Below are 18631 nucleotides of genomic sequence, written 5' to 3'. Positions count from 1 at the left end.
ACCTCTCAGACGTGTGAAAAAGAAAAAGTGCTGTGTTTTGAACCAGAGACCCCAATAAGAGATAGGTTGTCTTAGTTAGTGTTACTATTGCTATATGAAACACCATGACCAAATCAGGTTGGGAAGGGTTTATTTGGCTTACACTTTGTGGTGGTTTAAATAGGAATGCCCCTGACAGACTCACGTGTTTGAATGCTTGGCCCATAGGGAGTGGCACTATTAAGAAGTGTGGCCTTGTTGAAGTAAGTGTGGCCTTGTTGGAGGAAGTGGGTCACAGTGGAGATGGGCTTTGAGGTATTATATGTCAAGCTACACCCAGTGTGGCACACGCTCTCCTTTTGCTGCCCGCAGATCAAGAAGTAGCACTCTCAGATCCTTCTGCAGCACCATGTCTGCCTATATGCCATCATGCTTCCCATCATGATGATAATGGACTAAATCTCTGAAACTGTAAGCCAGCCCCAGGTAAATGTCTCTCTTTATAAGAGCTGTCATGCATAGTGTCTCTTCACAGCATTAGAAACCCTAACTAAAACACACTTCTACATTCCTAGGCAGGAAGCCCTTACCTCTTACCTTTTGGCTTTCAGGACATGTAGAACAGCTCTGAGAAACAGCTCATCAAATTCAATCTGCAGTTTCTCCACAGAGTAGGGTTGTAGTGTTAAGCCCACGCCTGTGCTATGGCTCACATACTGCGCCCAGTGGTCACTGACATAGCCAAGGGTCATCCTGAGAATGAGGAAAACACCTCAGCACTTTTCAGTCACTCACTCAGTATCACCTGACATAGATGTGAAGGACTAATATTAACTAAGCACCTACTATCTGCTCAGTTCTGAAGGCAATCTAATAGGGACAATGAAAACCAACCCTCGTGGTGATGTACTTAGCAGGAGGCATAAGAACAACCACAGTAAGTAAAATCCATCACACAGATGATACTGACATTTCATGTCAGGCTGCATTCCCAGCTCGCCTCAGCTCCATGTGGGCTGCAGGGCACAGGACAGAGACACATGCCAGGATCTCAACCTCCTAAGAACCCCAGCCTTTGGGGGCATCCTATGATCTTCATACACGGACTGAAATCTAAAACAAATGAGTGTAAACCAATTCAGTTTAGAGAACAAAAGGGGAGAAAGGGAGAGATTTTACATTTTTATGAACTTCTTTTTGAGGGAAGAAGTTGGGAAAGAAAAAGAATACCCTATGTATATGCCATAGGGAATAATCCAGAAAAAAAAAAAACTAAAAATGTAGAAAAGGGTATGAAGTTGATTTAGAGAAAAGCAATATATAAACTCAAAAAATTTTCAAACACTTGATAATGAAACCATAAACCCATCTTTCATTTAAATATATAAAGTTCTCCCAGATCAAATAGAGCATGACTTATTTCAGTCTCTGGAACTTTTCTAAATATTTTAAAGTACAGTAAGAAACAGAAGAGGAATGCTAGGGAAATAATGGCAGTAAAGGATTACCGCCAATTCGTCATAGTTTAGTCAGTAGCAGTTCCAAGGAAAAGCAGCCTGTGGACAGAGAGAGGGAACACTATGCCCTTCCCTATGTTTTGGAGTTGTAAAGTATATATACCCTGTGCCATTACATGTTGGAAGTATGTGACTTGCTTTTGGATTTTGATTTTACAGGAGACTACAGTTAAGAGATTGCATAAATCTCAGAAGAGACTTTATGTGAGTGTGGTGGTATGAAATAAAAGGGCCCCCAAAGGGAGTGGCACTATTATGTGTGGCCTTGTCAGAGGAAGTGTGTCACTGTGGGGGCAGGCTTTGAGGTTTCATATATACTCAAGCCACACTCAGTATCTCAGTTCACTTCCTGTTGCCTGCAAGATGCAGGACTCTCAGCTCCTTCTCCAGCACCACATCTACCTGCATGCCACCATGTCCCACCATGATGATAATGGACTGAACCTCTGAACTGTAAGCCACCCAGTTAAATATTTTCCTTTATAAGAGTTGCCAAGGGTGGGCGGTGGTGGTGCACACCTTTAATCCCAGCACTCAGGAGGCAGAGCCAGGCGGATCTCTGTGAGTTTGAGGCCAGGCTGGTTACAGAGCGAGATCCAGGACAGGCACCAAAACTACATAGAGAAACCCTGTCTCAAAAAACAAAGAAAACAAACAAACAAACAAACAAACAAACAAAAAAAGCTGCCATAGTTATGGTGTCTCTTCACAGCAACAGAAACCCCTAAGACAGCCTGCATCTTCCTTAACCCTTCTCTCCAGCAGCAGCTTTGAAAATCAGAACTCCAATAATAATTATATTTAAAAAATTCAATTGGAGCCGGGCGGTGGTGGCGCACGCCTTTAATCCCAGCACTCGGGAGGCAGAGCCAGGCGGATCTCTGTGAGTTCGAGGCCAGCCTGGGCTACCAAGTGAGTCCCAGGAAAGGCGCAAAGCTACACAGAGAAACCCTGTCTCGAAAAAACAAAAAACAAAAAACAAAAAAAAAAAAAATCAATTGGATCTGAGATAATTAATCAAATAATTCTACTGGGAACACTTAAAAAATCCTCATCTAGCTGATGGGAGGACTATCTCACTTTTATGAGAAGACCTAAGTATAAGCGTCCGTCATCCCTCTGCAGTATCTGTGTCTAAGCAAGGAGACAGCAGCATGATGAGCCAACAGCAGCATTACCTTATTAGGTAGCCAATGCGCTTCACAAACTGCCTGTAGCGGGCTCTGTTAAAGGTTTCTAACCCCACAGCCAGGAGTTCCACTAAGGAGTTGGCAAAGGCAAAAATCTTCATCATCTCTTGGGGCCTCGTTGTTTCAGGTAAATAATCACCTAGAAGTGAAACAGACAGGAAAAAAGTATAGTTACTATATGACAACACACTACAGAACACAGGTGTGTAATTCAGTGAGAAAGCCGGGAGGGGAAGGGAGTAATCCCATCTCTCCGGTTCCACCATCAAAGTTAAATAGGGAACTTGAAGGAAAGTACATTAAGATCAACATATTTAACCTAGGTAACATGTACACTAGTCAGCCTTCTTCATTTAAGCATGAAGTAAAAAAAAGTAAACACGAAAGAAAAGAGGTTTTGCATAGGTGGGCACGGGAAACGCCCCCATCAGCAGCCCACCCAAATGCAAGACTTGTTGCTTCCTATGTGGAGCTTGAACCAGTACCACCCTTCAGTTATATTACCTACCTTTTGCTTTGAACCCAAGAAGATGTTGAAAGAGTTCATGAAAGGGAAACTGGGACAAAAGGATGACCAAGTCATCTTCATTAAGTAGAATCCAACTGGTCTCAGGGTCTTCATCCTAAAGGAAAGATGCCACATCACATCAGCTAATCAGTCTGGAGTTACAGGAAATAAATCATCCAAGTCATAATGTGGTCCTTATAGACACCTCCTCAAGGGCAGTGAACTACATAAATAGCCTTAGATCCACAGACATCCTGGAAGTCTTCTGAAAAGCAAGTATAATTTATATGTATCTGGTCATTAAATTTCTATCATGAAGAAGATAAGAATAAAAACTCTTCTAGAGCCAGGAGGTGGTTGTGCACCCCTTTAATCCCAGCACTGGGAAGGCAGAGGCAGGTGGATCTCTGAGTTCAAGGCCAGCCTGGTCTGGTCTTCAGAGAAAGTTCCAGGAATGCCAAGGCTATATGGAAAAACCCTGTTTCAAAAAACCAAAACCAAAACAAAACAAAGAAACTCTCTTCTAGAGTGAGGACCTTACTATGAGGCCACTGCCCAGACAACAGATTAACAATTAATTAAACAACCATATTCTACTATAGGCCAAGATATCTGTAGTTACAGTTCTCTTCTACTAAAACTCAAAGTCTACTATCATTTTCAACAGACTTTTGAGGAAGCTGCTAGTATTTGCTACAGATGCCTCAGGTTCTGCTGTGGGCAAGACAAAACTAACTGTGATCAAGGATCATCCAGGGGACACTTCTGGGTCTTTTTGATGCAGAGCCTTAAAGTCACCTTAGAAATCAAGTTAGCATGTGTCCCTATATGCATTATATTAAAAGGAAAGAATCTGAACGTATTACAGCGATTTCAACAAGGGACTTATCAATCATTTCAGCAATTCATTCATAACATCCTGAGCATATTCTTCTTTATCTACTGTTTCCACTACAGTTTAGTTATAGTTTTGCCCCATGATTCATGTATCAGGAGCTTAGTCCCAAGTCTAGTAGTACTGGAAGTTAGTGTGCAACCTTTAAGAGATGAACCCTAGTGCAAGGCCCTTAATTATTGATGGTACTTCCCTTAAGGGAAGTTCTCATAAGCAAGGTGCTATGAAAGGCCCGAGTCAGGACCTATCCAGATCCCAGACTTCCTGTTCTGAGATGAGATTCTCTGTACTCTGCCATCTATTACGGAGGCTCCACCAGAACCTGTGCCATGCTACTGGGGCTCTCAGCCTCCAAAACTGTCACCTCATTAAACCTCTCTTTTAATAAAGCTGACTTTATCAAGTAATACAAAATAGAATAACACCGTGTATATGGTGGCTAACAAGAGCTTCAGAAACTATACTTAAGAGCAATAGTTCTTGACTCTGGCTGAACAGCAGATCACCCGGTAGGCTCTAGAAAACTTAGATCTATGTGTGGGCCTGACACGCTTTATAAATTGGCCCAGTGAGCCTTATGTGGAGCTAGTGTTGAGAAACATGATGTAAATGAACCAGGCCTTCCTCCCCACAGACTTTTCTGATCCAACTAAGCTCATAATAGTCTCAGGTACAAAGTTCTTCTGGGTTGCTTTTGCTTTTGTTTTCCTCGCTTACTGCTAGTTTTGTTGGGTTTTTACTTGTTTTGTTAGGGACGCGGCTTTTATATTTTCTGCTGTTGGTCTTTTGGCCTCATTTTTTGTCGGGGGTGGTGGGGTGGTAGGTGTCTTGCTGTCTAGCTTACTCCGTCCTACATCTCAGAATCCTCCTACCTCTCCCCACTGAGTGCTGGAATTACAGGCAAGCACCATGATGCCTAACTCCCTAAGTTCTTGCAGTCACTCAACTTTTTACTGAGTACTAACCAAGAAGCAAGCACCAATGGAGGCTGTGTCTGGGGTTAACTTCAGGGAACCCATTTTTAAAAAAAAAGACTATTTTGAAGAAAGCTACTCTAGGGAAAAGCAAAGAATGAACAAACAAACAAAAAAAAAATTGTTTCGTTACAATCTTCCAAAGATAATTTATATTAGCTGCTGAGAAACTCAGTCTCCCAACAAGTGTTTGCATGCCCACATCAGTCCCCACCACCTGCCCACCTGCTGCAAGCCACAAGAGGTGATAAAGAACAAAGCCACTGTGAATGGGAGCACTGGTCCCTGTGGTGGTATTGTGTTCACCAAAATATTGTGTACCTTAATAAATTTATCTGGGGTCAGAGAACAGACAGCCACTAGATACAAAGGCTAGAAAATGGTGGCACTCACACCTTTAATCCTAGCATTCCAGAGATAGAAATCCCTCTGGATCTCTGTGAGTTCAAGGCCACATTGGAAACAGCCAAGCATGGTGACACGCCTTTAATCCCAGAAAGCCAGCCTTTAATCCCAGGGAGTGGTGGTAGAAAGTAGAAAGATATATAAGGCGTGGGGACCAGAAACTAGAAGCATTTGGCTGGTTAAGCTTTTGGCTGGTTAAGCATTTGGCCTGGTTAAGCTTTCAGGCTATGGAGCAACACAGTTCAGCTGAGATTCATTCTGGATGAGGACTCAGAGGCTTCCAGTCTGAGGAAACAGGACCAGCTGAGGAAGTGGCGAGGTGAGATAGCTGTGGCTTGCTCTGTCTCTCTGATCTACCAGCATGGACCCCAATAACTTGCCTCAGGTTTGATTTTATTAATAAGAACTTTTAAGATTCATGCTACAGGTCCCGGAACGGGCCCTGGTGCAATACATCAACATGACCCCACAGCAGCGTGGGCGTCACTCTGAGACTTCTGACACAGGGGATTTTAGTGAATTAGGTCAATGAGCATCTTAGAACATCAAACCGGGGGCTGAGGCAGAGTTCAAGCTATATGTACACACACACACACACACACACACACACACACACACACACACACACACACACTCACTCACCTGGTGGCAAAGGCCTTGACCTGCTGAGCCACTGGGCTGGCCAAATGAGGAACTCAGCCAGAAAGAGGCTCAGGAACTGCTAATGAGCAAAAGAAAAATTCCCTACAAACACACTACTAACTACTTGTGGAGGAAAGAAAAATTAACAAGAATTATCTTAAAACTTTTTTAAAACTGTCTTGAGAAGCTGGATTTTATTCATTAAATTTTCATCAAAATTATTCAGAACAGGTTGTGTATGAGACCTGAGTCCCAGGAGCCTGTTACTGTGCACAATGAAACCTTAGTATAAACTCCACAAAGCATCGCTCTGCTCCATTTCCCAGTTCCAGCTGTCTGAACACATCTGCCAAGGATGGCAGGATGGGCACCTGGCTCGGGAACCCGCTCCAGAGGTTCTGCATTTAATGACCACATGACCTGAGACAAGTCACCTCCCCTGTACACATCAGTTGTCCCTGTCTGTAAAATGAGGGTCCCAACAATACTTACCTCAGAGGGTTACTGAATCGAGATTTAAGAGCAAGTGCTCAGAACAATGCTTTGCATGTAAAGACAGCTCAAAATTGGTTAAAGGGAACAATGCAGACACAGGTTACCTCTTCTCCTCCTTCATCCACGAGTGTCCAGTTCCCAGATGCAGGTCCTGAAGACGATGGCTTCCGCTCACTGGGCTTCATGTGGCACATAAACTCTGCTCGATTTCTAAAAGACAACAGACATGAATCTGATCATATGGACACAGAAAGCATGACGTGAGCACATGTGTGGATCATCTACCCTAAAGAAGAGTCAGGAATCAGCCCAGCTGTCAAATGGTTTGAACTATCAAATAAGAAGTAAGAACTAAGGCCAGGAACAATAGTGCTTAGCTTCAAACCCAGCACTCAGAAGGCAGAGGCAGGCAGATCTCTCTGAGCTCAAGGTCAGCCTAGGATAGATAACTAGATAACTGGTTGCATGCCAGCCTGGGATAGAAGATAGCAAGCTCTAGGTCTGGTCTACATAATGAGACCCTGTTTAAAAAAATAAATAAATAAGTAAAGGCTGGAGCAATGGCTCAGTGGTTAAGAGCACTTGCTGTTCTTGCCCATGACCCAAGTTCAGTTCCCAGCAGTCACGTCAGACAGCTCACAACGACCTGTGACTCCAGCTCCATGGATCCAGAGCCCTCTTGGCCTTTGTGGGCACCCACACTCACACATACACATCCCCACAGAGACATATACAAGTATCCATGATTAAAAATAAAAATAAATCTTTTTAAAAATGTATCTTAACAAAAACAAAAACAAAAAGGTATGCAGTTGGTAGAGAGGCTTGTTTGGGGCCAAAAAGTATACATAAAGGTTAAATACATCCTAGTCAAAACACATCCCTGTTCAGGAGCAGCCTCTGCATGCAGGCAGTATAGGATAGAGGCCAGAAAAAAACAGCAACAGGATTTTCCAAGCAGTTGTTCCATTTGATGAGCAATGTAACTAGAACAGTTTCCTCTTGGACCACGACCTAGCTTGCAATCCTCTCTGAAAAATTACCTACCTACTCCTCTCTTATCCAGAATCCTCCTACACACTCCAGCTCTGGAGTTCAAATATCTCCCTTTCAATAGGGAAAACCCCAGTCCTGAGCTCCAGCTGTCCATCGGTATATGTCACTTGTATGCTGTTCTTCTGTAGAAAACAGCCCTCTTTCTGTATTTCTGTAGCGCTATGATGCCCTCCTAGTCTCTCAGGCTCACACAGGTAGAGTTAGGAGTGACACCTTCCTTCTCTGCATTCTTTAATCAGCTACTAAATCATTTCCCAGAAAGAAGACATCTAGGCTCCCACACTCCATCTACTATCATGACCCTAGTCAACAGGCCCAGAGGCCAGTTAGCTGCTACTAACAGTGTTCAGGGTCACCAACAAACAGGCCCTGCATTCTCCCTGGGTCAAAAACATGCCTGCTCTTTTGTTGTGCAGTTGGTTGGGATCCTGAGCCAGGAGAGGCATAAATGTCTGTAGCCATCAAGGAAGCAATGAAAAAGTGCATACTCTTCTGCCTCCAGTCCACCGTCTGCCCAGAACAAACCCCCACTTTTTTTTAAATAAGGTCTTGATGTAACCCAAGTTGACCTTGAACTGAAGATCCTCCAAACACAGTCTTACAAGCCCTGAGTGCTGTGATAACAGGTGTGTCCCATCACACCTGGCCTAATATTCCGTAAGGACAATTTTTGCTCCCTGTTCAAAAAGCTTTCACTTGTTCACAGGCCAAGCCATATCAAGTGTAGATTCTTCAGCTTTAATTTCAAGGCCTCTACCCTCCAGCCCCCACCGCAGTTACTCACCTGGATTACCATCGCTTTCAGCTACCTACACCCCAGTCCTCTGCACACCCTGGATTAGGACCTTTGCTCACACTAGTCTCCCCACCCCTCGCCTAACGAAACCCCCCTCTTCAAAGCTGACTCGCCCACTGTGGAACTGTCTCTGACCACTCAGCCCTTGACTGGCCGTACTCCTACTACAGTACTCAGCTCCACAGTTAACACTGACATCAGCCCCCTCTGGTCTAAGGAACACACTATCTCTTAGACTATGGCACCTTTCACAATGACATCACAATGAGAGACAAACCCACGAAAAGGGGGCCACACAAAAGGTTACTAAGCAGCTAGACAGATCACTTTGGGATAAGGGTATCAAACCCAAAGAAAATCTGCAATGTTACATTCTAGAACGCCAACATTTCCCTTAGCAGTTCTCTTTGGATGTGGGCAGTTAAGAAAACCAACCCTTTGGTAGAAGTATTTCAATTTCTGTTTCACAAAGCTCTTCCACACTTACCTGACAGGAGACATCAGCAGGGCAAGGGACTGCATAAAATGAAAGACCCCTGAAGGGTTATTCAACACCTTGATCTGAAATCAGAAAATGAAAAAAGCATACTGTAGAAAACCAGCTCAAGCTGGTTTACACGTATCTAACAAGCAAGATGCTAGTCAGAGGACAGAGCTAAGCTGATTTACCCAAGCTGATTCCAAAGCACAAGGCACAGCTGGAGTAGCGACCTGCACACTACCTAAGAGCCGAGGATGAGCGGCTGAAGGCAAACACCTGCAGCAGCTGTGATGGAGCACAGCACTGCTGCTTTAAACCAAGAAAAACAAAACATCCTCTCCTCTTCGAAATGATTTCAGCTCCATGTCACCAGAAATACTAAGGAAAATATGAAGGAGTTGAGTTGAACTTGACATACATTTTGACTCCTACTAGCTGAGTGGTTGCTATGGATAATAAAAACGGCCAAAAGGTGCTCAGCAAAGGAGAAACCATGGTGAGGATATGCAAGTTGCTAGCAGGCCTGAGACCGCCCTGCTATGCTGGCAGATTCAACTGCACTGCGAGGTTAATTTAGAGAGTTGTGGCAATTACTACAGAGAAGAAAAACAGTCCTGGTAAGCCGTCCTCTTACCAAATGAAACACTCGTGAGCCTACCAAGCTGGGTTACTTCTGAACTTCTGCCGCTGTCCTAATTTCTTCACCTGTGATGACCCAGAAAGCGCTGGCACTAACTCCTATATACATGTACTCCTGGTTTAAAGGTTTCACTTAGGGAGCCAGACAGAGGGCTCAGTGGTTAAGAGCACTCACTGCTCCCCAAGAGATCGAGGGGAGGGTCTGGTTCCCTGCACCCAGATCAGGAAGCTCACAACCACCTTTAACTCCAGCTCCAGGAGATCAACGTCTTCTAGCCCCTGCAGACACCTACTTGTACACGGTGCACATGAGTCCATGCAGACACATAAAGCATACAAGTAATAGAAATAAGTCTTTTACATCTTTATTTAAATAGCACTCAGTTAGGTCTTTTGGGGATGGTTGTTTTAGACGTTCCTTAAGGAAAACTAATAAGCCCCTGCCACCCCCAGAGTCAGATCACCATCATACCTGTAGGAAAGGAACGGCCCACTTACTGACGCCAGCTGGGCAGCGAAGAATGTGGTTGAGAAGGAAGAAGTGGTCTCCAGGGCAGCCAACTCTTTGTAACACCGACACCTAAGAAACAAAGGACTCGTGGTTTCCCTGATTTCATAAACTCACGGACACAGTGAGCTGGGGTGCATACAACCTTTCTACAGTGCCCAGACATAAATCCCCTCTGTAATACACCTAAACTTTCCAAATCCTGACACCTCTCCTCTCATGGTAAGTACAACTAAGTTTATCATCAAACATGATCAGACACGTGGTGAGTCAGCAGTCGGTCTTCACTTCCCTCTGCATTTCCTCCTGAGTTCAACTCTGACTGAAAGCCAGAGTTCATTAGAGACACAGAGTAAGAAGACAAATAACTTGTAACCATGTGTCATCATCAAAGAAAAGTCATTAACTCATTAAATGAATTGGCTGGAGAAGCTACAGAAAAAAAAAAACTGTGAAATACAAAATAAGAAATTCTTCTTCAATTACCCAAGCAAAGAAAGACTTCTATGTCTGTATCTGTTCCCTTACTAGTTTCTGCAGCCAGAGAAGGACGTCCTCATGGAACTGGGCATCTTCATTCACTCTCCTGGTGAACATGAACAAGACACTGATGCACTCCTTCAGCTGACACACGTCAGAGGGGATGCTTTCTGTCAGTTTAGAAACTATAAAAAGAGAGGATTAGATGAGTCCTCCTGATGGTATTGGGGACTTTTAGCTTCTCCACTTAAAGCAAAGAAACTAAAATATTACACGAATCCTAAATGGTCTTATAATAAAAACCCAGAGCCAGATATTGGGTCCTCATGCCTTATATGCCCTTCTCTACCCAGCCATTTCACTTCCTAGCTCAATCTTCCTAGATTAATGGTGTGTGTGCTTCCCAAATACTGAGGTTAAAGGTGTGTGCCACCACTGCCTGGCTATGTTTCTCTCCTAGACTGGATCAATCTCATTCACAGAGATCCAGATGGATCTCTGTCTCCCAAATGATAGGATTAAGGGTGTGTGCCACCACTGCCTGACTTCTATGTCTAATTTAGTGTTTGGCTTTGTCCTCTCATCCCCAGATAAGTTTTACTGGGGTGCACAATATATCACCACATCTACACCATCCTGGTTCTGCAAGAATGAAATGTGGAACAGTCCGGGTGGGGGCGGGGGAGATGGTGTCTTGCTCCAAGGTTCTGAAAGCTGCAGAGTAAGGCTGAACAATATGGGGCAAAGTCAAATTCCCTGCCTGCAGGGAGGCACTTCAAGGCCATCAAATAAAGCTGCAAACATAAAGTCTAAGTTACAAGGAAGACCTCAGGATACTGAAGATGCCAGGACCAAGGGACATCCACCAAGGAGAGCGCCAGGCATAAAGTAGATGGGGCCAGCCCAAACCAGAGATTATGAGTGCTGTAGGTAGTAGAATTAGATACCCAGGGTTTCTGGAGTGCAGATGGCTCTCTCAAGCCCCAGATGTCCAGGCATGGAGCAACAGGATTGATGCTGGTTTTGTTGGAACAAGGGCCTGTAATCTCAGGCTAGATTCTACAACCTGAATTAGGCCATGCCTCCCTGCAGCTCTGTCTGGGACAGAGATTTAAGAAGCCATCTATGCTATGATTTGACAGCTTTCAATTTATTATACTTGGCTCCTCCCTACTCTTTGTCATACTATACTGAACTAAATCACATGATGTGAAACTTCCCACCAGTCTAAAGTGTTACAAAACATCACATTTTTCTTTTGTTCTTGGGACTGTTCTAAAGACTTCTGGAGATTTTGCACAGAGAAATGATCTGAAGGTACTCCCCTGGACTCTCTATCATCCCTTTCATTGTAGCATGCTGATGCTCTTGTGCGTTCTCTCTCTCTCTCTCTCTCTCTCTCTCTCTCTCTCTCTCTCTCTCTCTGTCTCTCTCTCTGTCTCTCTCTCTCTCTCTCTCTCTGTCTCTCCCTCCCTCCCTCTCTCTCTCTCTCTCTCTCTCTCTCTCTCTCTCTCTCTCTCTCTAATTTCTCCTATCTCTCTCTTACTCTCACTCACATGTGCACATGGGCAGGCACACACACACACACACACACACACATACACACACACACACACACACACACACACACACACACACACACACACACACTCTCATTTCTCCCATCTCTCTCTTCTGTGAATTAGTATCCAGTATCTCACTCTTCTGTTGTGGTTTGGTTTGGTTTTTGTTTTGTTTTGTTTTTGTTTTTGATTTTGTTTTTGTTTTTTAGACAGGGTTTCACTATGTAGCTCTGGCTGTCCTAGAACTCACTATGTAGACCAGGCTGGACTAGAACTCACAGAGATCCATCTGCATCTGCATCTGCCTTCTGGGTGCTGGGATTAAAAGCATGCCTGGCTTTATTCTCTTAATGAAGCTCCTCTCTAGGCTTTAAAGGGATGCCTCTCCTTTCCATTAAGGCCTGATCTTGTTTAGATCTCCATATATTTTGCTGTTTGTCTAACACTCTTCCTCCCACACAGAGGCCAACAATGGCCTCCAGGCCCTTTCTCCTTATGAATCGAATTCTTACAAAGGGAATTACATGTCAGCTTTCTTCCAGACCAACCACTGCTATTCTTTTGTTATATGTAATAGGTTTCAACTCTCTGATTTGGGGCATATGAACAATGCTGAGACTGTTAAAGACTATGGGGACTTCTGAAGTTAAACTGAGTGCAAACAGAATTGTGAAGACCAAGGTTAAGAGCAAAATATCGTGACTTGAATGTGAAATGTTTCCTAATTTACTTCAATACTTGGTGCCCATCTGATGGTGACTTTTGGAAGGTTGTGGAACCTGTAGGAAGTGGATCCTCATTAGAAGAAGTGGGCCACTGGGGGCTGGCCTTAAGGTTCTACATCCTGAAGATGAACTCTACAGGCAGAATGTTTGACTTAGCATGCATGAGAGGTCTGAGGATATGGTGCAGGGGGAGAGCAGGGCAGATAACTACCATGAAAAAAGAAAGGAATTAGAATTTCTACTTCAGAACATTATAGAACATCAGTTACAAATTCAAGAAGCAAGGAAGTGAGAAAACAAAAATAATAAAATGCAAGAGAGAAACAGGAAAACGCAAAGGTATTGTGGGGCTGGAGAGCTTGCTCAGTGAGTAGAGCACTTGTTCTCGAAGAGAACCCACCCAGTTTTGATTCCCAGCACCCGCAAGGCAGCTCACAACCATCCGTAACTCCAGTTCCCAAGGATCCAACTCCATCTCCTGACCTCTGCAGGCACCAGGCATGTGGTGTACAGACATACATGTAGACAGAACACTCAAACACATATAATAAAATAGATATATCTAATAACAAAATAAAGATAATACATTTTAAAAAAAGAAAAGGTATCCAGATGGTTAGTTTTGGGATCAAACGCCACTGGGACACTACTTAGCAAAGGCAAAGAGAGGCCGATTTTTGCCTTCCTAAAGGAGGAGAAACAACAGCCATGGGAAAGGGAGGCCTCATACTACTCAAGAAATATCAGGAAACATTGTGTTGAGGGGGCAAGGAAAGAAAATACACAATGACGCCTTGTGAATTAGTACCCAGTCAACTCACACCGGTTGTACCCTCCATTCTGTTCCACATTTAAGTATGATAGGAAAGCTTTCACTATTTACCTACCTTGGTCTTGCTGATAAACTGCTAAAGATCTCAGAACAGCAGAGCTATTGAGCAACATGTAGATGTACGACTCCACTTGCAACCTCGAGAGCACAGAAGTGTAAGAATGAAGGGCCAGGGTCTGGTGGAGGTGCTCAGATTTGGCATCAAATAGCTTCTTCAGTTCTCCCAGGACACTTTCATTCATCTCTACTCTCTGGTAGTGGTGATGGCCATAAACTTTCACTTGATCTGCACAGATACCCTACCAGAGATAAAGGATAAAGTATGAAACAGTCGAATTTGATGCAGTCAGGCAGCAGGTGTAGGACACAGGCTTCAGAACCATTTTCACAAACTTATAATCGCATGAGGGGCCAACACTACACATACAAAACCACACTAGCAAATGATGGCCATGTGTCAGAGAACACTGCCAATCATGAGTACATGACAAGTTCTGTAAAGGGTAACCCTATGAAGTCAGCAGGGAAACAGTAACGTGTGTCCCTAAAACTCTCACAACTGGTATTTACTTCCTATACTAAGAATACCAAGGCCAATGTGCTGCTATCCCTCAACTTCACAGTAGTCCAAAACACCTCTAGATCTGCCTCACTCTTAACTGCTCTGTTCAAAAGGAATCCTCCAGTATAGTAATTCCTCCCACCATACTCTTGAGTCTAGTCTTTCACTTCCTTTTCTTGTTTTACATTTTATGTGCATGACTGTTTCATCCGCATATATGGATGGATATGTACCAAATGCATGTCTGGTTGCCCAGGGAGGTCAGAAGAGGGTCATGGATCCTCTGGAACTGGAGTTACTAGGTTACGAGCTGCTATATGCATGCTGGGAATCAAACCAGGGCCCTCTGCAAGAGCAACAAGTGCTCTTATTTCTCCACTGAGCTTTTTCTCCACCCTCCCTTTCTTTTCAGTATTTCGAGATGTGTCTCTTTCCACAGAATCTACGAAGAGATACACAAGGCTCTGCACAAATGAACGGTAGGGCAGCAAATCTCACGAGTCCCCACTGCTCTCCCAGCTTCCCTTCAGTGCCGAACTGTCCAGAACGGTCTTCTCCTACTTGCCATCCCTCCGGGCCCTGAGTAATGATGGTTCTGCCTCCAGGAGGGCGTCACAGCTAGTGGACTGTCCTACTTTCTTATCAATTCTCAATCAGGACACTCTCTCCTCACTGCACATTTGTGGCATTACACCAAAATCTAACCCTACTAGTCTATGGGTTGAATTTTACATTAAGACATGGTTTGCTGGCTTAGACTGTGTAGAATATATGTCTGCATATATTTGTATTTAGTTAGCTGTTAACACCGCCCGTTAGGATCCCTCATGCAAAAATCCAGATTCCTGCCTCTCTTGAAAAATCCTAAGATGCAGCATATCACAATCATACAACTGTCAGCTGGACGTCAAGAGCCGCTGTCCCCTCTAGATTTGGCATGTGTTTCTCTGCTGACCACTATCCTACTCACCCCTTGCCTATACATTATATGCCTGCCCCTGTGGCCATCTGATCTTGTGATTCCTGGATTGATGGAGCCAGTACCAGTGTAGGTTTAACACACAAACCGAATTCTAGACAGCACTACAGGAAAGGCAGCTCAACTACCAATTCCCAAGCCCTGAAGTTTGACACACACAGTCAAGATACCTGGACAGCCATTTGTTCATCCTTAAAGTTCCACAGTCGACTTTTGGCGTTTTGGCAATCTGACATCAGAGTAAGGAGCTCAGCTTCAGCCAACAGCAATTGCTTCCTGCATCGTGAGTAGTTCAAGAGTAACTCATAAAACTCATGCCTATCCTGATGAGCAATGCTGTCAAATTCTTCTACATATGACTCAACATTTTCCAGCCATGAACCAGGCTCCAAGAGTTTTAGCTGTTCTTTAGTAAATGGTACTAGCTCTGGTTGAGACGGGAGTTCTGGGTAGAGTCGCTCACTACAGAGCAAGGGCTTCACCACCACCAAAGATGGTACTTCCACAATTTCAGCTGGCAACTCGGGATACAATTTCTTCACTCTAGGTGGCTGAGAAACTTCTTTGGCTTCATAAGAACTGTGCAAGCTAGCATTCTGAAGCACCTTTGAAAAACCAAGGGCTTCTTCATCTTTCCTAGTCTGAGTTTCTCTGACTTGTAAACTTCCCATTTCCTGCTGAGTACAGGGAAAATCAAACTGTGGTGTGCTTTCTGAAGATTCCTGTCGTATTAGTGTGCTTTCCTCTGCCTCTGTAAAGTTCTTGGAAGGTTCAACTGTAGTTCTAACATTGTCTCCAGGGTTGACCTTCATCTTGATTTCATCATCTCCATCATGGGCTCTGATCTCTCCCCTCTCTTTCAGGTCCTCTGTGTCATGTATCAGGGACCCTTCATCACCTATAGTCAAGGAGGTGAGTGGTATATCAAACATTTCACTTTCATTCCATCCACTGACATCTTTGTGGAGCTGGGAATCAGTTGACACCTTCAGATCATCTCCTTTGAGTTCACAAGCTACAGACAGGATTTCCTGCTCTCTAGAAGTCTCTAGAAGGGAAACTTCATCAGAAGTCTGAGGCGCTTCATGTTTCTTCTTTTCCTAAAAGCACGGTATGAAATATAACAATAGTTGATTGTTTCGGATGAAGAATGTTTAAACTATACATAAATATCTACATTTTGACACAGGGGCTCACTCCTGGGCTGGCTAACGCACGTCCACTCTAAGGAGTACTTTCTCCCTCCTTCACAAGCTCTCTGGTTCCACTTCAGCCCCACTTAACAGGCATCGCCTGTCCTCTGTCTCTCCCGGCAGGACTGTCACCTAACCTGTCCTTCAGTTTCTCTTAAACTCTAATAAACGGTCCTTGAGCGTCCTTGAGTCCAGTTCTAAATTCTTTTATTAATAAGGGAACCTCAGTTTCCTCAGCAGCGTGGGGCAACCATGATGGGCCCAAGGAAGCTCCTCTGAAGACTGAAGTGCTAATCCCAACCACCACTGTTGTCAGCAATTGATATGTGAATCAAAAACGGCCAGCAAGTTCCCAAGTCTGTTGAACATTTGTGATGTGGGCTCACATGCACCCAGGGAACCAACCTCCCCACTACCTTTACAGTATCACCCAGTAGAGATGGGGGTGTCCCTTTCTGCCATACTTTCTTCTTCAACTATGACCCTAACTGAACATACTCAGAAATTTTAAAATGAAATGCATTTCCAGGAATGTATCCTCCCAAAGGTGCCTCCCTCCTCCTCCTCCTCCTCCTCCCCATATGACTCTGTGTAAGCTTCCTAATAAATTCAGAAGTGAACTTTCATGCCAAGGTGGGAATCTACTGCAACTCCATTTTGGTTAAAGACAGTCAGCTTCCAATTACTTTGCCTACTTTAGAGAGGTAGGGAAAAAAGTACTAGAAGACATATTGTGAAAACAACTATCATCACAGATAGTGAAATAAAATTTAAACAACTCAAAGTGTTATCAAGCTACTTGCATAAAAATTCATGTCTCTGGTAATTTTAAGAAATTTTCTTGTTTCTTCTTAATTTATGTATATGGATGTGTGTCTGACTGGATGTGCACCACATGCATGCAGTGCCCATGGAGGCCAGAAGGGGGTACCAGATTCCTGGAACTAGAGTTACAAGAGATTGTGAGGCCCCCAATATGGGTGCTGTGAACAAGACCCATGTCCTCTGCAAGAGCAGCAAGGACTCTTAACCACTGGGCCAGCTCTCCAGAAAACGTCTTACATATAAAAACAGCCAAGTAGATTAAAAAGAATCTGTATTTATTCTTTTTTTCACCTCCACACAAGTTGTATACACATAAAAAAAATTTTAAATCATCCAGGGCTGGGAATATAGCTCAGTGGCAAAGTACCCATATTCAAGAAAAGACTTGGGTTCAATCCCCAGAACAATCAAAAGATAAAAACTAAAACAAAATCATTCCAAAAAAAAAAAAAATCTGGAAGTGTTACAGAAATGTAAGTCAATAATGAATACAGAAGAACACACTTAACTAGAGACAAAAAGGCCAAAAATGAATGTGCAAATGAACAGCAAACTCCACTCTATTCTCTAATAGTCAAACCCAAACTACTTGGGGCTGACCCAGGGGGTCTGTGATGACTTACAAACAATGAGAGCCTAGCGCCTATGACCCGTGACCATCTTCAGGGCACACAATGAGAGCCCAGCGCCTATGATCCATGACCATCCTCAGGGCACACAAATGATAAGAGCCTTGCCCCTATGACCCATGACCATCCTCAGAGTACACAATGAGAGCCCAGCGCCTATGACCCATGACCATCCTCAGGGCACACAAATGATGAGAGCCTAGCGCCTATGGCCCATGACCATCCTCAGGGCACACAAATGATGAGAGCCTAGTGCCTATGACCCGTGACCATCCTCACGGTACACAATGAGAGCCCAGCGCCTATGACCCATGACCATCCTCAGGGCACACAAATGATGAGAGCCCAGCGCCTATGGCCCATGACCATCCTCAGGGCACACAAATGATGAGAGCCTAGCACCTATGACCCGTGACCATCCTCAGGAAGGGCAAGCAACAAGACAGTGGGCAGCTCACCTATTACCTACTCAAACACAGAACCACACAAGTACCCATGAGACAAGTACAGGTAAGTTCTTTTATTATTTTAATTTTAATAAGATCGGTTTACTTTTAAGTGTATGGGTGTTTTGTCTATGTACTATGTATGTGCCTGATGCTGCAGAGGGTGTCTGATACCCTGGGGCTGGAGTTACAGACTGTTGTGAGCTGCCATGTGGGTGCTGGGAATCAAACTTGGGTCCTCTGCAAGAATAGCTAGTGCTATTAGCTGCTGAGCTGCCGGAGTCCAGCTCCAGCAGGGTTCTGAGCCACAAGA

General features: G+C 44.1%; 1 protein-coding gene across 2 annotated transcripts in view; it reads right to left on the bottom strand.

Annotated features, from left to right (window-relative positions):
* The window catches only part of Epg5 (ectopic P-granules 5 autophagy tethering factor), a 99642-nt gene that overhangs the window by 72989 nt on the left and 8022 nt on the right, over window positions 1-18631 (bottom strand). For both annotated transcript variants that reach the window (XM_006973857.4, XM_015992683.3), the window contains exons 2-10: window positions 15396-16325; window positions 13740-13983; window positions 10614-10750; window positions 10050-10157; window positions 8945-9018; window positions 6710-6815; window positions 3195-3309; window positions 2675-2825; window positions 577-732 (exon numbers count right to left, since the gene is read on the bottom strand). In XM_006973857.4, the coding sequence (XP_006973919.1) occupies window positions 577-732; window positions 2675-2825; window positions 3195-3309; window positions 6710-6815; window positions 8945-9018; window positions 10050-10157; window positions 10614-10750; window positions 13740-13983; window positions 15396-16325 (2021 nt within the window). The remainder of the gene's footprint in view (window positions 1-576; window positions 733-2674; window positions 2826-3194; window positions 3310-6709; window positions 6816-8944; window positions 9019-10049; window positions 10158-10613; window positions 10751-13739; window positions 13984-15395; window positions 16326-18631) is intronic.

Source organism: Peromyscus maniculatus, chromosome 19 (assembly GCF_049852395.1).
Source record: "Peromyscus maniculatus bairdii isolate BWxNUB_F1_BW_parent chromosome 19, HU_Pman_BW_mat_3.1, whole genome shotgun sequence".
In the NCBI taxonomy this organism is placed as follows: Eukaryota; Metazoa; Chordata; class Mammalia; order Rodentia; family Cricetidae; genus Peromyscus; species Peromyscus maniculatus.
This window is presented reverse-complemented; position numbering and strand designations above follow the sequence as displayed.